The sequence below is a fragment of the Ambystoma mexicanum genome, chromosome 13 (genome assembly GCF_040938575.1).
Source record: "Ambystoma mexicanum isolate Mex_15411 chromosome 13, UKY_AmexF1_1, whole genome shotgun sequence".
Taxonomy (NCBI): Eukaryota; Metazoa; Chordata; class Amphibia; order Caudata; family Ambystomatidae; genus Ambystoma; species Ambystoma mexicanum.
In genome coordinates, this window is record NC_090938.1 from 203,197,054 (window position 1) to 203,215,286 (window position 18,233).

An 18,233-nucleotide genomic window follows, 5' to 3' on the forward strand; every position below is an offset into this window, starting at 1 on the left:
GACAGGCTGGTGCTTTGACCATCAGTGGTACAGTGTTGACTTTGATCCTCTGCTGTCTCTCTTGTTTCATGTCTGGCGGCTCCAGGGAACGGGAATGAAGAGATCGGGGTCCTAATCCAGAGCTACATTAGAGAAATCGAGGAGCTCCGGTAAGTGGCGCCGCGCAAAAACACAGTTTGCACTAATCTGTCACGGATGCTGGATCTATTGTTGCTTTCCGTGTAGACCGCAGGAGTATGGCGGTGTGTAAGATCTTCAAAAGGCCTACGCGTATATGGTTTTCACCTCCGCTGTGGGGGTCCGACATGGCAGGCAACTGCCCACCAGCCCAGGCCTAGCTCCCTGCTGCTTCCCCACAAAAGGTGGTGCCATCCGGGGAAGGGCCTCTGGTGGCTGGAAACAGAATGTGTATTCCCGCTCACGGTTCCACCCACCTGATTGGCTGAGCACCCTTCCCTGTGTGCAAATGGGCCATAATGACTATGCTTTATGCAGGAAGGGCTCACTGATTTGCCTTGGCGATGGTGCATAGAAAGGTTTGAAGCAGTGATGAATTGTACACCCTTTGAGCAAATCCTGAGAAGTCTAAAGCATCTTTTAGGTGCTTATATGTTATGTTACTTGATAGTTGTTTAATGTCTCCTGCCATTTGTGATAGCTTTGATATGCAAATATGATTCAAAGGATGTACTCAAAGACATTCCAGACCTCTCCAGATTTGCTCCAGTTTTTAAGCTTTGTTAATCGGATACATGGGGGCATTGCCGGCATTTCTAAAGTGTGAATCTTTTTGAACCAGGTGCAATATCCTTAGGTAGGACAACGCATTCATTAAGGGCAGTCGACCGAATATGAAACTAGCCTGACATCTAGTGGTGTATTGAGGTGTTGCGTTAGAGGACTAGATAGAAGCCTGTTAGTCTCTATCTCGGTCTCGTGTTTTCTGTCCACTTTCGGCCTCTCACTCTCATCCCTGTTACTTTCTCGCTCTCGCTGTTTTCTAACATGGACGTAGAAGTTAGTGTGGCGTGGCCAAAGGCTAATATTCTTCTTGTCTGTTTCTGGGTTCTACGTTATTTCGTCGACCACTTTTTCATCGTGGGACTTTTCATCGCCGACCCTTTCATCGCCAACATTTTTATTTTTTTATTTTTTTTTATTTATGGGGGGCTGCGCGCCCCTAAACCCCCACCTTACTTAAATAATCGTACTCCAACCCGCACAAATACCCCCCCCTAAAAAATAAAAAAAATTAAAAAATGTTGCCGATGAAAGGGTCGGCGATGAAAAGTCCCACGATGAAAAAGTGGTCAACGAAATGCGTGTATACCCTGTTTCTGGCTCTATAAAAACCTACTGTCACGTTAAGTTGAACCCAACTACACCATAACCTGAAATTAGACTACAGAGACAGTGCGTGTTACAGAAATGAAACACATTATGAAACTCAGCTAATATATTTTGGCATGCCGCAAAAAGTTCCTGGAGCTGGTGCATTTTCAGACACCGTGATCCGAGCCATGTTCTAAGGATGTAAGGGTGAAGAGCTGCGCCCTGCCGTTATTCGAACCTGTGATGCATGTTGCACAGAGGTCACTCGAGTAAGCGCTTAACCCACGGAACTATATAGGCTGGGAAGTGGTGCAATGGATTTCAACATTTTTCAAACGGGGAGAGCAATTACATTTCGCATGAATCGTAATTAGTCCTCTGTCTGTTTCAGTACTCTGCAGTGAAAGGGGGCTTGGCTCGTTTGGGTGCAACTCCTTCTCTCAGAGAGCAATCGGGCCAATTATCGTGTACAAAACATCTACCCCAGTAAATAGAAATGAAGGGTCTGACAACAATGATACACATAGGAAAAAAAAAGTGGAACGAGAGTCCGCCACACACACAGGTCAGACTTTCTCTAAGTAGAATTAAAAAAGATAGGTGACACCAGGGCTTTAAGTGGGCCGGTGGCTGCCAGGGCTGGACCCCAGCAGGCTCTGAAATCTCGTTTTGAGGGGGGCCCTGCCAGGGCCCACAAATATCCCCTGGCAGCCCCGGCCACTTCACGAAAAGGCTTTTTTTTCTAAAGCCTGAAGCTCTCGCTCGTGTGCAAGAGCATCAGGCTTCATAAAAAATGCCTTTCAGCCATAATGGTGGCGTGCACCTGTGAGGCATCCCTTAAAGGAAGAGATGCCTGTAGGCTTGCGCCACCATTATGGAGAGAAACGTGAGGCCACTGGAAGCACAGGCCTTGTTTTCTAAATCCTGAAGCTCCCGCGCATTCGCGGGTGTTTCAGTCTTTAGGAAAAAGGTCTGTTTCCAGCTGCCTCACCCTTTCAGCCTTAATGGAGATGCTGCCCCCCACCCCAGCTGGCAAGGGGCAGCGCCACCATTAAGGCTGAATAGGCGAGACACTGTCCCCTGCCAGGCAAGCCTATAGAAAATAAGTACAGAGATCAGCAACCCCTCCGCCCCCCTGTGGGGAGAGGGTGCTGATCTCTACAAAAGGCTTCGATGATGAGCCAGCAGGAGGTGACCCCCACTGCTAGGCCACGCCCCCTTGATGAGCCCCGGCTCAATTTGTAGTGCCTCTTAAGGACGACAGGAGCGACTGGGAAACTCTAGCTTTCTGTCTCTCTTTCTCTGTCGATCTTGCTCTTTCTATCTCTCTCGCTGTTCCCCTCTTTCCTTCTTTGCCATTCTCTCTGGGTCTGCTATTGAGGTTGCGTTAGCCTGGAATTGACTTCAGAAGTAAACCTCCCAGGAAGCCCCAGGAGCGACTTCACAACACATTGCAAGCTCCCAACGGCCTGTCACACTACTTTTGCCTGTCCTGCCTGTGGCTGACCAATTTTGGTCGACGGCTGTTGCTCGATCCCAACTGATTCACCCTCAAGGCTATCACCCCTTTTGAATTCCAATGAGCAGCTGCATAATGGCTAACCCCCTGGAAACCATTATGCAACTTCTCTAAAGCAGCATAACTACCCCTCCCTGTCTGCTCTACCATCCTCATCCTGAATCCCCTTTCATGATACCTTCCCCACTAATTCCCTTTCCCACACCCTGGAGCCCCTCCCACACACCGTACACCCCCACCCCAATTTTCCTCTACCCCCACTGATACCTCACCCTGTTCTTTTCATGTCAGGGGTTCTCCCTTTATATCCACCTTTCAACCCTCTGACCACCACCCCCTGCTAATTCCCCTTCCAAACCCCTTCCCCTCAACCCTGTTCCCACCTGAGTTCCCTCTTCCCCTCATCCCAGAATTCTCCCCCCTCCGACCCCAGTGTCCCACAATCCCTGCTTGTCCTCTCCATCCCCCCTGTTTTTTTGTGTGCCTGCTCATCAGAAACTGGTCAATCAGGTGGACACGCTGACAACATTCATTAGACTACCATTCAAGCAGTGGTCGAAATGGGGGGGAGCTGTTGGGAGCGGTGCTCCTCTACTTTAAAAGAAAACTTTTACTGCTCTTATATTTTTATTTTAAAAGGAAACCATTCAGGAATGGCTTAGTTTTAAAATAAATGTGTAGGAAGAAGTTGAAACTCGCACTTCGGTGCACTCCACTGAACGTTCCCTTAAACAGCAGGTGTGCTAAGGGGTTTGGATAACGAGCAAGAGGGGGCGTGGCTAAGGGGTTTCTGGGAGGCGGAGGCAGGCCAGCAGGGAATGTAGTTCCAGTACTTCTTTTCGTACCCATCGAGCATTGCATTCAGGCATGTTAACCAGTTTCTGACAGCTAGATACCCTGAACTGCAAGTTGGGAGTCCAGTAAGAGTTATGCTTTTTCGTGTACCTTGGGTGTTCTCGTTAACTTGTTTGTGCTCAAGTCCTGGCTTCTGCATACAGCATCCAAAGTCCCTCTCTTCTGCTCTCCTTTCAGGTCAAAGCTTCTGGAGAGTGAGGCCATGAACGAGTCCCTGCGCCGAGGTCTGTCCCGCGCCTCCTCCCGACCAACCTATAGCATGAGTCCCTCGCCCGGCCCTGGTTTGGTAATGGGCAGCCCTGCCGTCTCCATGGAAGCAGAGGCCACAGATGTGATTAAGCGCGCCAAGCAGGACCTGGAACGCTTGAAGAAGAAGGAAAGGAAACAAAGAAGAAAGAGGTAAAAACAGAACAGTCGGGCTTGCAAATAGCATCAGTGAGGGTAACAGGTCTGCCAGAAATCGCAAGTCCAGATTATCCAAACTTTTCACTAGTGCAAAAAAGAGCAAATTAATTGAGCAACCAATTTGATGCTTGTATAGCAGGTAATGGGGCAAACATTATATGCCCCAATCCATATTTTCTAAAAAAAAACAAAAAACGTACTTAACACGTTTCTTCTTATGTCACACAGTGAACTAGTACAAAAATAGTCTGGTTCATTTTTTTACTCTAGTGCAAACTTTTTTAAAAATAGATTTTACACACTGGAAACCCGTTTGCTCTATTCCATATTACCTAAACAGCAAAATGAGGGCTTCATGTATTTGCTCAATTGTATGCACCAGTACAAATGTTAGGCTAGACTGCCACCTGGTGGTCAAGACAGACTGTCGCAGCCACAGCCTAGCCTGCATTTAATACAGGCTAGGACAGGATGGCTAAACTACAAACAGTGCAGACACACAAGGCTGTATGGGATCCATCTGAGAACATCCTTGCAGTAAAGGAAGCAGTGTTGAGGACCCAGGCTTAATGACCTCCATCAGAGGATCGACAGATTATAAGCAGAGCCTGGCAACCCCGGCTGGCAGCCAAGCTTCAGCCAGTACAAGCAAAGCCTGCAAGGCTTGTCAGCACATGGGCACCAAATCAGCAAACTTTTTAGGAGAAGAACGTGCCAGGGCCAAGCATTTCAACAAGCAACGCAGGGTTCAAGGGACATTGTACAAGGATGCCAGGCTTCAGTGATTGCTACTGCAAAAGAGAGAGAGAGAGAGAGAGACAAGCCAACACATCCAGAATAGAGAGAGAGAGAGAGAGCTGCATGGGAAATTTACAGAGACAGACAGATCTTTGCAGGAACCAGATCCACCAGCAATTCTGCTCACCAAGAGGAACCCGATAAGACGGGGTAACACTATTGGACTGTCTATTCTTTTCTCAAAAGCTTTATTTTGTCCTCTGGTCTTGTCATTTTCCCGCAGCCCCGAAAAAGAGATCTTCAAAAAGAGACTGCCAGTTCCGCAGGAAAATGGCGACGAGACGGACGAGAATGAAGCCGAAGAGGTAAGGAATTTCTAGCACATCTCTCTTAAAAAATGCCAACGTCGCGCCTTCTCCCACCCATCCGCATATCCCTCCCACACTTCGAAGGTTCCATTTACCGGAGCTCCCTTGGGCTCTGAGGATTTCTTATAGGATTTCCATGGGGTTTCCTAGGATTTCTACACAAACGCGACTATTTGCCTGCACTTGCCGCAGCTCTACATTGTCAGTGGTGGGTTATATGGTTCCATCGAATTGCCATTATTTTTGCATAACTTTGGCGGAACACTATAGAAAATGATAATGATCCCTAATTGGCATTTATTCACCAACATTTGATGTAGTTCCAATCATTTCTATAAAAGCGCTGTCGTGCATTTGCGCATCTGCAGTCACGTGTGCAACTCCCGTCTGCAGAGATGTGCAACCCTGAGCATGCGCGTGACTGGCTATGATACGTCACTAAAGCTGGTTGAGTCCAAGCATCTTTTACACCGAATAATCCAAGCTATTTTGGGAAACTCAATGCAAAATCTGGATTTCTTGAAAATAGAATCTTGAGCACAAAACCACAACAAATTCCCCCTTTGCTAGTTTGTGCATTGAGACGTGTTCTGTGGGATCCATTGTGATACTTGTGCGCGTGTAGAGGATCACACAGAAGAAACCATCTAAGGTATGACTTTGAAAATCTCTGAAGGATTCGTGAATGGTTTTTTTTATGGCACAAAAAACTTTTAGTAAAACGGAAAGTTGATGGCTGTAAGGTTTAGAATGAATCTTATCCTATGGCATCGCTCTGGGCAGCCCCCAGACCACTGTTCACCAGCCTGTAAAGCCATTACAGAAGAGGAAAGGCCAGAATGAAAATCAGTCTTGGTCTCCCTCCAGAAGGGCGACCGCGCCCAAACTGCTGCGTCACATCCCTTCAGCCTCATTTGGTGTCATCAGTGAGGAGTAGCTTGGGTCTCTAGGCCCAGCAGGCTCGGGACCCACGTCTGGGCCTACCCGTCCCACTCAGGGTGACAATAGCAAAACAAGAGAGGTGATAGCTGGAAGGTTTTGAATTAATCTTATTCTCTGGTGTTGCTGTGGGCAACCCTCCAACACACAGGACCTCAATCCGAGTTTGGAGGCAGCCATGGCGCTTTTAGCGCCATGGCTGCCTCCAAAATTGGTCCGACTCCAGTCTGGTGAAGGGAGTAATTACCAGTCCAGTACGGGTCGCTGGGACTGGTAATTCCCCATTCACCAGAGCCATTCCCCATTCCCATTTGAGCCCCCATAGGGCTCAATGGGAAGGGGGAAGGCGGCAATAATGGTACCGCAAATTGCGGTACCGTTATTGACCCCGGTATCCCTTTGCGGATCCAGTCCTTAACGCCGGCTAAAACCAGGCGTTAAGGGAAGGACCCGCAAAGGGAACTCGGAATGGGGTGCAAAGGGATTACCGCCACCGGTGTTATTACCGGTGCCCGGTATCCCTTTGCGCCCACCTTGTAATGAGGGCCATAGTTTTTTAGCCTGCTAGGCCATTACAGAAAGGGAAAGACCATATGCAAATTAGGATCAGGGCATTCCTAAAAGGTGAAGTCCAGCCCAAATTGTTCGGTCACATCCATTCTATTCTACATGAGATGTCATGCAACCCCGAGCTAGTTTTAGCCTCTATCCAAAACGATGCTCTTGGAGTTCTGCCAGAAGTTATAATTCATTTAATGCCATTCAGCCATAACTCTACTGTTTTGATACTGAACCCTAATATATGTTGTTCAAATTGTTCATAGCGAATTACCTCTTACTTGGTCATTTGCTGTATAATTCCAACTCTAGCCAGAAACTAACTTTTAAAAACTATAAGCTCTCCTTATGATTTCACGCAGAAAGAATGACACCATTACCGGTGAGCATCCCAGTCTAATTTCCACTGAATCATGAGAAGGCGGACACGCGCACCACCCATCAGCGGTAACAGTAATTCCACCGGTGGAATTACTGCTGAAAATCAGTACACCAATAGGAAAATCTGGCAATTTTTGGCAGAATTAGTGTTTTTAATTCAGCAAAGTGGTAAAAGAGGCCGTAACGGATTTACCACTAATTTTACAACTCACCGCCAAACTCGTAATGAGGGCCTATGCTCAATGTTACATTCTATTATTCAACATTTTAAAAGATACAACAGAAAGAAACAACTCCTGCACTGGTGTGGAGATAATCTAATGTTTCACAGTTTACATCTTAGGGTCGAAGTAGCATTTGCCAAGATGCAGTTGATGAACTGGAGCTATGCTATGCCTCACAAAGCAGCACAGTCCATCTGCTTTGTAATGTGTCTTGGTTAACACCAGACTTAGAAAATGGCACTGGGCACATCCTGGTGTAGTATCACATTTATATAGAGCTGAACACACAGTAGTGCCTATGGGGGATTTACCGGCATGGAAAGGGCTTCCTGTAACTACTGTTACTGTGTAGTTAGGGCTGAGAGTGGCCATTTGCATAGCGCACACTGTGTTCTAGACGGTCTCTTGGCACTCTATCTGTATTTATATAGAACTTGTTGATTTCTTAGTGATTGTGTATATGGAACCTGTGCCACCCTTCTTACTGCCACTCTTTCACCCCCTTCATCTGCCCCAACTCATGCACTGCCACTCAGGAGGAAGAAGAGGAGCGGGATGAAAGCGGCTGTGAGGAAGAGGATGGCAGGGAGGACGAGGATGACGACTCAGGGAGCGAGGAGAGCCTGGTTGACTCTGAGTCGGATGCAGAGGAGAAGGGTAAGCCAAGGAAGTCAAGAGCATTCACATGTAGCACTGGCATGAGTTCTGCCAAAAGCGTGGCACTCATCGAGTCGTGTGCCAGTGTGGCTGGGGACGTGAGTGCAGGCACTCGCTGGGCTCGGCCATGATGCAGATCATAGAGAGTGGGGCGTCAAAATATTCCTACATGACTGCATGGTGTTGTGTGAGTCTTGTCTGCATACCCGTGTTTGACCTCCATGTATGCCGAGGCTTATCATAGAAGGAGCCTGTAGTTGGGTAAAGTAAGAATTCAGGCCCCACTCTCTGAGCAGTGCATTACCAAGACACCTCAACTTCCCTTGCAGGATGGGGTGGCTCTACTGTGCATCCAAGTACATACTGTTTGCTGGGGGAGATGCTTTGTAGTGTGAAACTGTTATCTATTTACATCTGTTGCATTGTGCTGCCATCTAGCGGTTGTGCCTGGAATTGTGATCAATGGTATTTTGATCTAGCTGGCTGAGTTAATAAGACCCCTTCTGAGGAATAGGCAAGCACTGCACAATGCCTCTTACCTCGGCATCATTTACACATTGGGTTTATTTACTGTTGTAGTTGCACTTGTAACCACAGATTTGAAGTCACTTTGAGGATCTTCGTAGTCTGAACTCAACGAGACTGGAGGTGTGGACATCTCTGAGGAAATTGACATCTGAGGGCGCTGAGTTGAGATCAGGTTGTGTTTTAAACGTTTGACACCAACAGGTTTAGTTTTCTAGGGAGAGGACCCCATGCAAGTCATGTTCAAGATGGCCCGGAACTTTGTGGTGAAGGACAGACACTTAGTGCCGAAGCTTGGTCCTCCCGCCCCATTTTCATTGTACGGGATTCCAGGGAAGTCTCTGATTGGTTGCAGTCCTTTCTAACTCATCGCTCTGAGATGCTGCTTTGGATCAATTTAAATCCCAGACATATGGTATTCAGTGTAGTGGTCCCCAGGGATCTGCGCTCCCTCCTATCCTCTTTAATCATTATCTGCAGCCCGACAGCTCAGGGGTCTGCAACCTTTAGCTCTCCAGATGTTTTGGATTACAAATCCGATGATTTATCCCAACGAATTAGGTTGGCTGGGTCCGATGGGAGTTGTAGTCCAAAGCATCTGGAGAGCCACACGTTGCAGGCTACTGCCCTAGCTAATCTGCTGCATGCCTCTGGAACGTGTTACCATGTGTACGCAGACAACGCGCACGCTCGTTTACGCTTAGACGGAAGTCAAGATCCCAATTTGAGGATTGTATGGCAGTGGTGGGCAAATGGACAGCTGCGAACCACATGAAACTGTATGCATCAAAACTGAGATTCTGATCTGTGGAACGAGTCCCGTGTGCGAGAACCTAGGACTTTGGCCTCCAGTTCTAAGAGACTCTTCTGGACTGGTGAATCAGGTCCAGAACCTTGAGTTCCATTTTGATAATCGACTGGCCCTCGAATCACAAATGAGTAGAATTCTCTTTTTTGTGAATAGAAGAAATGAAACAAGAGTCTCTCCTTTCTCTCTGTCTCTGTTGTGGCGGCTTTTCCACATTCACAATTGGATTTTATTTTGTTATTTAAAGTGCATATGGTTGTATAAGCAAACCTTTTACACTAGAGTTAAAACGTACAACCTTTAACAATACAATTAAAACATACCATGCATATCAATTCATGTATAAAACATTTCATAGCACACCTGTAAAGCAACATTAGAGACTATGATCTATATTACAAAAAACAATGTATTTTTCCTACTATAAAATGTCACTCTAAAAGCAGCTTTGTAAAATGTCTATAAAAAAAGAAAAAAAACCATTGACTAATCGAGGCTTGCTATGTGCAGTCTATGAGTTCCCGCATTCCTTTGGCCCTACGCCATATGTGGTGAGCCGCGGATGCCACGACAAGCGACTCAACAGCATATAGCATGCTCCAAAATGCCTCTATCTCATGGGCCATAAGTTTGGCATAACCATGGTCATAAAACGAATTTAAAACAGAGCAATGCATCAATATATGTCGTGCTGTCTCCACTTTGTTCTTACATAGGCGACAGACACGCTCATCAACAGGAATGCCCTTCCACGCACCAGTGTTTGCATAAACAGGAAGTACGTCAACACGCAAGTGCAGAATAAAACGCATCAAACCAGAATTACTGCACTTGGATTATTGTAATGCAGCCTATATTGGGCCACCTCTAGGTGGTGAATGTACGTTGGCGGAGGTTCAAACCTAAGGCTCTGCAGCAAAACAGGGGACACATCTGGCCTGGGCGAAGAGCAGTGCAGCGATCATTGCGCAAGCAGCAAATCTGACTTCTCAAATGAGCAGTCTCATGAATCAGTGCCCAAGGGTGCAACGTTGTTTCATCGACAGTCTATATTTCGATGTTTTTTTTTACCAATGTTTTTCTTTCGAAAACAACTCATCGAAAAATATATGGGTTGGTTTAAGGGTATATAAGGGATGTGGGGGTAGGGAATAATGTTAAATTGATAGGCCGAGGGGATTTGAGGGAAGCCTCCCCAAAATAGTCGATGAGTTTTCAGAAAAATATGTTTCCGAAAAAACCCATCGAACAACGATTGTTGTTGTAAGAATATAGAACCGTGCCCGAGGGACTCCCTGCAGCAGCTGAGCTGTGCTTAGCAGTGCCCAAATATGCCGTTCATGCTTGGGGGGGCTTCACTTCACCGCAAGACAGAAAACCACGGCCAGGCTGAAGATCACTGGGCCCGACAGGACGCTAATAAGGGAATTCCAAAACCCCATCACGCTGTGCTTTGCACCCCAAAATGGCCTCCTGCACACTCCAGAACTTTCAAATAGGGAAGCCTGTGTTTTCCAGATTTGCACAAAGGGCTGTGGGATTCAGCAAGAGCAATTTGCACCATTTAAGACTGCCAAATGAGGCATGGATCCTGAATCAGATTTGACAGCCGAATATTTTCTAAAACACATATTAACACCAAAAGCAAATATGCATCTGACAACAGCTCAGATTGTGAAATAATGTCATGGTTAGACATGTTTGATGATCAGCACTTGACTTTGTTAATCAATTTGTTTATAAGTGTTATTCGCGCCTCGAAACACTTGTGTATAGGCGCGTTACACATGCCATATCATATCATAAGTGATGGCATCAGGTGCACACGGAGAATATACTTACTATCCAGAGACATGGAGGGGAACCTGTAGGGGTGAAAATATGTCACATGAAGAGGAATGATACTTGTGGGTCGTAGATCAGTACGTGCTCAACGTTTTCGTGACAAAGCAACGCAGAGAGAGATTATGCTTCCTCAGGATGGTCGCCACAGAGATCCTGCCACTCAGCCCTGTGTCCTCAAGTCCTCTCCCATTCACTTTGTGCACAAACGCAACCTCCAGGCACCAATTGCAGAATCTTCTTTTTTTTAAAAAAAAAAAACTTTCTTTATTCAGCTTGACAACACACAGAGAAACACAGTTAGCAAAAGCATATTGTGGAAACGGTTTGCGATCACAAGTACAGAGGTATCACTATACAATGCATCATAACCAAACAGAGCACAAGAACATATAATAAAGTCAGAGGTGCAATCAGAGAGAGGAGGGTATATACCCCATAGTGGGTTACTGAGGGGAGTGGGATGGAGAGGAGGCCTCCGAGTCTGAGGCCAGGGCAGACATGTAATCACGAAATCTGCGCCATATGTCCCTAGGTCTTGAATGTGGGTTTTGCGTTATTCCCCAGGCCTCCTCAGTGTCATGTGCCCAGGTAACTGCTCGGAGCCACTGCGCATATGTGGGCGCATTGGGGCGGAGCCAGCACAGCACTATACAGCGGACTGCTAACATCAAGCACAGACCTGCAAATTTCCTCGAATCTCGTTTCAAACCGGGAAGATCATGAAAAAGGCAGCGCATTGGAGAAGGGTCTATGGTGCAGTCTAATATGTCTGATATAGTAGAGCATATGTCCTTCCAGTATTGTGCTAAGTGCGGGCAGCGCCAGATCATATGAATATAGTTGGCTTGGTCAGCGCCGCATCTGGGGCAGTCAGGGGAGGTCTCATGAAACATACGATGCAGTCTAACAGGTGTGTGGTGATACTTGTGCAGCAACTTGAATTGCAGTAGTTTGAACCTGGAGTTGAACGATACTTCTTGGGTTCGAGCGCACATACGGGCCCAACGCTCGTTATCAATCTCAACTCCAAGATCTTCCTCCCATTTCACTCTAAGTTTAACAAAAGAGGGGGCGGCCCTGACCTGTAGTAGGTTGTAGAGTCTAGATACTTTCCCTCTGAAGGAATCGGAATTACAGAGTTCAGCTATTAAAGGGTCATCTGGTGGAGCCGTAGGAAATTTGGGGAATTTAGCTTTTAGAACCTTTCGAAGTGAGGAGTACTGTAGCCATGCTGACAGTCTATTCCTAAGGACAGGGGGGAGTTCCGACCACTCCAGGAAATTGCCCTGCACAAAGAGATCCCTAAGAGTTAACAAACCTGCCATCGTCCAATGGGCCACAATGGATTGAGGAATGTAGGGGACATCAGGGAGGAAATTCCATAGTGGGAGGTCACCATGAAACGGATTAGGGGTTGCAACCGCTGTCCACATTTTGGTGAGAGCAAGTGACGTACTTATCACAGGGTCTGAGGAATCGGGGTCTGGTGGGGCTGGCTTGAGAATGAGGGAACCAATTGTGCGCTCTCTGACCTTCAGTTTTTCAAGACGGATATGAGGTGGGGAATGTGTTGTGCTAAACCAATAAGAGGCAAATTGGGACTGAGCAACTACCCAGTATTTGAAGAAGTCAGGGGCACCAAAGCTGCCTAGTTTCTTGGGAGCAGCGAGCGTATTTAGTTTGAGCCGGACCGCCCCTGAGTGCCAAAGAAAGGTGTTAGTTATGCTGCGCAGTGTCTTAAAGAAACCATCGCCTGGCCACAGTGAATGTTTGTAAAACGGTATAGGAGTTGGGGCAGCATTTTTAGTATTCCTATTCTACCAGCTAGGGAAATGGGGAGTCGGGCCCAACTTGCGGTTTTGGTGGTCAAGACAGTTAGGTAATTCTGATAGTTATCGGCGCGCAGTTTCTCGGCATGACAGGAGACGATACTTCTAGGTAGATGAAGGTGGATTGGGACCAATTAAGGCCCAACAGGTCAGAGGGTGGTTATGTGTTGTCTGTGAGTGGGAATATGCACGATTTAGAGCAGTTAACTTTAAGACCAGATATATGCCCAAAACGGGTAACGTCACTAAGAATTGGAGCAAGGTTAGTTTCAGGAGAGCGGATGTAGAGCAGGGCGTCGTCCGCGTACAGGGAGACAATATCTGCCTGTCCCGCCGAACGTAGGCCTCTGTGAGAGTGTGATTGGCGCATCATATCTGCGAAGGGTTCAATTGCTATTGCGAAGATCAACAGAGAGAAGGGACACCCCTGTCGCGTCCCTCTGGCTATCTGAAAGAGGGTGGAGCACCTATCTTCAGTACGGACTCTTGCAACTGGGTTGGTGTAAAGTAGCTTGACCCAGGACCGAAAATTGGGGCTAAACTTACATTTTTCCATGACCGCCACAGATATTCCCAGGACACTGAGTCAAATGCCTTCTGCATGTCCAGCGCGACTGCCACCGCCTGTGTCTGGGGATTAATTCTGCTGATCACGTTGAAAAGTCGTCTAAGGTTTAGGGACGTGGACCTACCCGGCACGAATCCCGCCTGGTCCGGGTGTATGATATCAGGCATGAATGCAGCCAAGCGGTTTGCCAATAGTTTAGCAAATATTTTTACATCACAATTTATTAACGAGAGGGGGCGATATGAACCACACTGGGTAGGGGGTTTACCAGGCTTGAGGAGGACTGTTATCATGGCCTCGCGGAGTGATGGGGGAAGTGTGCCTGTTTCGCATGCCTCCTCCCATAGAGGTAGCAGCTGCGGAACCAGGGCAGATTTATAACGTTTATAAAAGTCCATAGGAAGACCATCCTGCCCGGGGGCCTTCCCTGCAGCGAGTGTATCAATGGCCTCAGTCAATTCCTCCGCAGTGAAGGGTCTGTCTAGGAAAGCAGTGGCGTCCAGGGACAAGGCCGCGAGGGGGAGTTCCTCCAGGTAGCAGTCTATTTCTGAGACATGAGGTCCATCATCTTTCGAATAAAGGGAAGTATAGAATGTGAGGAACTCAGTGTTGATGTCTTGGGGCGACGTGGCTAGTGTACCATCATATCTCTCTATTGCCGGGATGTTGGGCGCTCCAAGCTCGTGGCGAATTAACCTGGCTAGCACACGACCTGGCCGCTCTCCTTCCCCGTAGCGCCTAACTGCCCTAGGGTTATCAAGGAATTTTACTTCTCGCTCAGCAAGATTACGGAATCTATCCAGTTCTCGACCCAATGATGCCAGTGTGTTGGGGGAATGATCGTGCGTGTATTGAGACTCCAAGCCGGCAAGGGTCGATTCGCTGTCAGCGATATCCTCCCGGATGCTTTTTAGAATGCCACTCCCCTTGGATAGGGAGATACCCCTGATATAGGCCTTGAATGATTCCCAGAGAGTGGCTCGAAGGGAGACTGAATCTGTGTTGATTTCGAAATACTCCTCAATGGATGACTCAAGCTCGGAAGCAAAGGTATGGTCAAGGAGGGCATGGGGTCTCATTCTCCATAGCCTTGATCTTTCAAGGTCATGTCCCCAATTCAGGGACATGACCACCGGGGAGTGATCAGATAAAGTTCTGGGAAGGATTGTCAAATGGGTCAGGCACCTAATTAGTATGTCAGATAACAGCCATCTATCTATCCTCGAATGGGAGTCATGGACCGAGGAATAGTAGGTATACGTGCGGGAATCAGGATACATTAATCGCCAGGCGTCAACCACTGCCAACCGGGGGGGGGGGGGGTGAGAATTGTGTAAGCTGCCCGTGAAAGCTGGCGAGGCCTGGAGCCCGATCTATCTAATGTGACATTCAGAATCGTGTTGAAGTCTCCGCCCCATATAATCGGGATCTGAGGATAACTCTTAAGGAGCGAGGCTAGGTGAAGATAGAATTCAGGGTCGTCGATATTAGGGCCGTATATATTAAGGATAGCTACATCTTGATTCTGCAATGTACCCACAATGAGTATATATCTTCCGAGGGGGTCAACGTGTGATTGGGAACAGCTGAACTTCAGGTTTCTGTGAATTAAGATGAGGGTACCTCTGCTCTGGGTAGAATAAGTTGTGTAGTACCTCTGGGATCCCAACTGCTTGGCAAATCTCTCGCACTGCTCGGCACAGGCGTGCGTTTCATGTAGACAAAGGATTTGTGTACTGTGACGCTCAGCGTAAAGTTGTATGTGCCTCATCTTTTTGTAGTTGCCTAGTCCCCTAATATTCCAGCTCATAAAGGTTATGTTATTAACCGCCATTAATATGGAAGGGATGCTCGGGTTCTGTTCTACGTGTTAAGGCTGGTCCCTTCGAGTGCCGCCTGGACCAACGTTCTACTCCATCTATACCTCTGTGTTGCGGTGGTGTGCCATGTGTGATTTCTCTAGTGGTCGCCAAGACTTTTTTTACATAACTTCCCCTCCCCCCGATTTCCACCCACATCCCTCCCCAAACCCGAGGGATGAATCCCAAACCTCCCCTCAACAAAAACAAACTTCTCGGCATCAGCGCCTGGGGGGCTGTTAGCTGACCGAGCAGTGGCGCAACAGACAGAAGAGGGTAAATTAAGTGTGCACACAGCTGGAGTCTCTAGTGCATACAGTTCAGAGTCCATATGTGAAGTGTTCATGGCATTACCAAAAGAAAAAAGCGGGGGTTACCATAACATGTAATGCATTACCACAAACGCTAGACATGACAGTTTATAACCATGAGCCCTCCAGGCCCTGGCATCTCGGCAGAAAACTTGTGTGCATTTTGAGACTTAAGCACCGATAGGGCGTCAATAACTGACAAACATAGTGAGATGAAACTGCCCCAAGGGGCCACGGTTGAGAGGATCAATACAACAATAACAACAGAGAACCATTCAATGCCTTTATGCGTAGCATCGAGCCATCATGAATAAGGCTAAATACGGTCTATTGCCGACCCAGCCCAACTTAACAGGCAACGTTCTAGACTGGACTGGTAATGACAAGGGATCAGCCAGGGAAGTGCCCATCCAGAAATTTAGAGGCTTCCTCTGGGACCGTGAAAAAAAAGGTTTTGTTGGAGTGTTCGATACACAGTTTTGCAGGGAACAACATGGGAGTACTTGACTCCTAGATCACGGAGTCTTCTCTTAACAGCTACAAATGTTTGACGTTCCTGTTGCACCGCCACTGAGTAATCTGGGTAGAGGTGGATTTTGGCCGCTCCAAGTGTAAGTTCACCTTTGATCCTGGCTGCCCGCAGGAGGGCATCCCGGTCCCGGAAGTTCAAGATCCTGGCTATAATGGGCCGAGGGGGGGCACCTGGTCTAGGTTTAGCGGTCAAGGCTCGGTGTGCTCTCTCGATGGCGAACTGTGGGGAAAGTTTAGGGGAGTCCAGGAGTGTCATGAGAATTCGTTCCAGGTAATCCTCCATCGGTTCTGTGATATTGTCCTCCGGTATTCCAACAATTCGTAGATTATTACGTCTCGAGCGGGATTCGAGGTCATCATTCTTCTTCTCGACTGCCGAGACACGGTCAGTGAGCGTGGAGACCTCAGCCCGCAGAGAGCCAAGCACATCCTCGGCGACCCCCAGTCGAGTTTCAACTTCCGTCACACGACCATCTGTCTTTTCGATGTGGGCTTTGATGGATGAGATGGACCCATTCATGTCGTCTAATTTAGTGTGCAGCGTAGTGAAGCCATCACGGATGTACTCCAGAATTTTCTGTGAGTCGTCCGAGGTCGATGGGGCCGAGACGGACAGGGGCTCCTCAATGTCATCTGGGGCCGGCTTGGACAGCGTTTTGGCAAACATGTTCAACAAGCTTTGCTTTTTCCCTGTACCGGCTCCCTTCGTCATGATGTAAGCAGGAAAAAAGGCCCGGGGTCCCGGGGTAAAGCGTGCGAGCGAAGAAGCGTGTTCGGTACTGCGGGCAGTATGTGGCCAGTTGGTCAGTGTCCCGTTTGCGAGGAGAATTACTCTCCTAAGAGTGTTTAGCTCCGTGTGCATATGATGCAGTAGGTTGAGTTCACAGTAGTGAGGCACACATGGGAGTTCGGCCTCCGGTGTCGCCGCAGGCCTTAAAGTTCGGGGCCGGGTTCTTCTTAACCCCAGAGCTTGCACGGTAAGTATGGGGTGCGGTGCTGTCCCAGGTTCACAGGGCGTGCCCACCGGTGAGGCAACAGAGTCAATGCGGGCCAAAGACCTCCAGGGCACCGCAAGTGATGGGCCCGGCAGTTTCCCGGAGTCCTCCTCTGCGGTATCTAAAGCAGAAAAAAAGGGGGGGTCCGCCCACCGCTAGTCCCCAGCCCCCTTACCTCAGCAAGAGAGCGCGCCGGAACGCTCCGGGAGAGGAGCGCAGGGAGACGAGCAGGTGAGCCGGACGGCGTAGTCCAGAGTGAAGGGAGCCGGAAGCCCCGGGCACCAGCCGCTAGCGCGTATCGGTGCAGTACTATCCCAAACCGCACGCTGGTCTGGCAGATAGGCGGCAGGGGCGTCACACGAGCCTCCAGGGCCTCGGCGCCCCTCCCCCACAGAGGCCGCACACGCCGGGGCGTCTAGTAGTAACACGAATCCATGGTCCTCGAAACTCTGTCACGGGGAGAGCTGGCCGCACGCGGCGTCCCGCTCCCCACAGCAATAGCAGGGCTCACAGACGGTCTCCGGGTCTCAGAGTTAGGATATCGGTAGACCGCCAGTTTATACCGTGATCATAGCAGCGATAGTCGGCCCAGCTGTATTTTAGCGGTTACATTTGCAAAGATGTGCCCTCGTCGTCCGGAGCTGCACACTCAGGCGGCCATCTTGTTTTGGCGCAACAGCGCCCCCCACAGAATCTTCTTTTGTACTGCAAGTCAGCATGTCTGCCGCAGAGCCAGCGCTGGCACCTTTGCCACCGGTGGGGAATGCTTCCCCATTACTGTTGCTTCAAAAGGGTAGCATGGACTCTTTCAGTGGTCAGGTAATGCAAGTCGACTAGTAGATGATGTTGACCAGGTTATTCTGGTGACCTGCTTTTGATGCCCTTTGTAAAAGATCAATCAGTTGGGTTTCAAGTAGACCTAACAGGGGTGCAATGCAACTGAAACTTTGGAGGATAGGAGGTGGTGTTAAGGCATCACATGGTAG

The 18,233-nt window shown here is 48.4% G+C and overlaps 1 protein-coding gene across 3 annotated transcripts in view; it reads left to right on the plus strand.

The window, feature by feature from the left end:
* The window catches only part of KIF21B (kinesin family member 21B), a 414,008-nt gene that overhangs the window by 246,246 nt on the left and 149,529 nt on the right, over nucleotides 1-18,233 (plus strand). For all 3 annotated transcript variants that reach the window (XR_011282930.1, XR_011282931.1, XM_069633645.1), the window contains exons 10-13: nucleotides 86-149; nucleotides 3,884-4,105; nucleotides 5,133-5,214; nucleotides 7,856-7,976. Coding sequence is in view for 1 of the 3 variants with exons in the window: in XM_069633645.1 (XP_069489746.1) it covers nucleotides 86-149; nucleotides 3,884-4,105; nucleotides 5,133-5,214; nucleotides 7,856-7,976 (489 nt within the window). In the remaining 2 variants the exon portion in view is untranslated. The remainder of the gene's footprint in view (nucleotides 1-85; nucleotides 150-3,883; nucleotides 4,106-5,132; nucleotides 5,215-7,855; nucleotides 7,977-18,233) is intronic.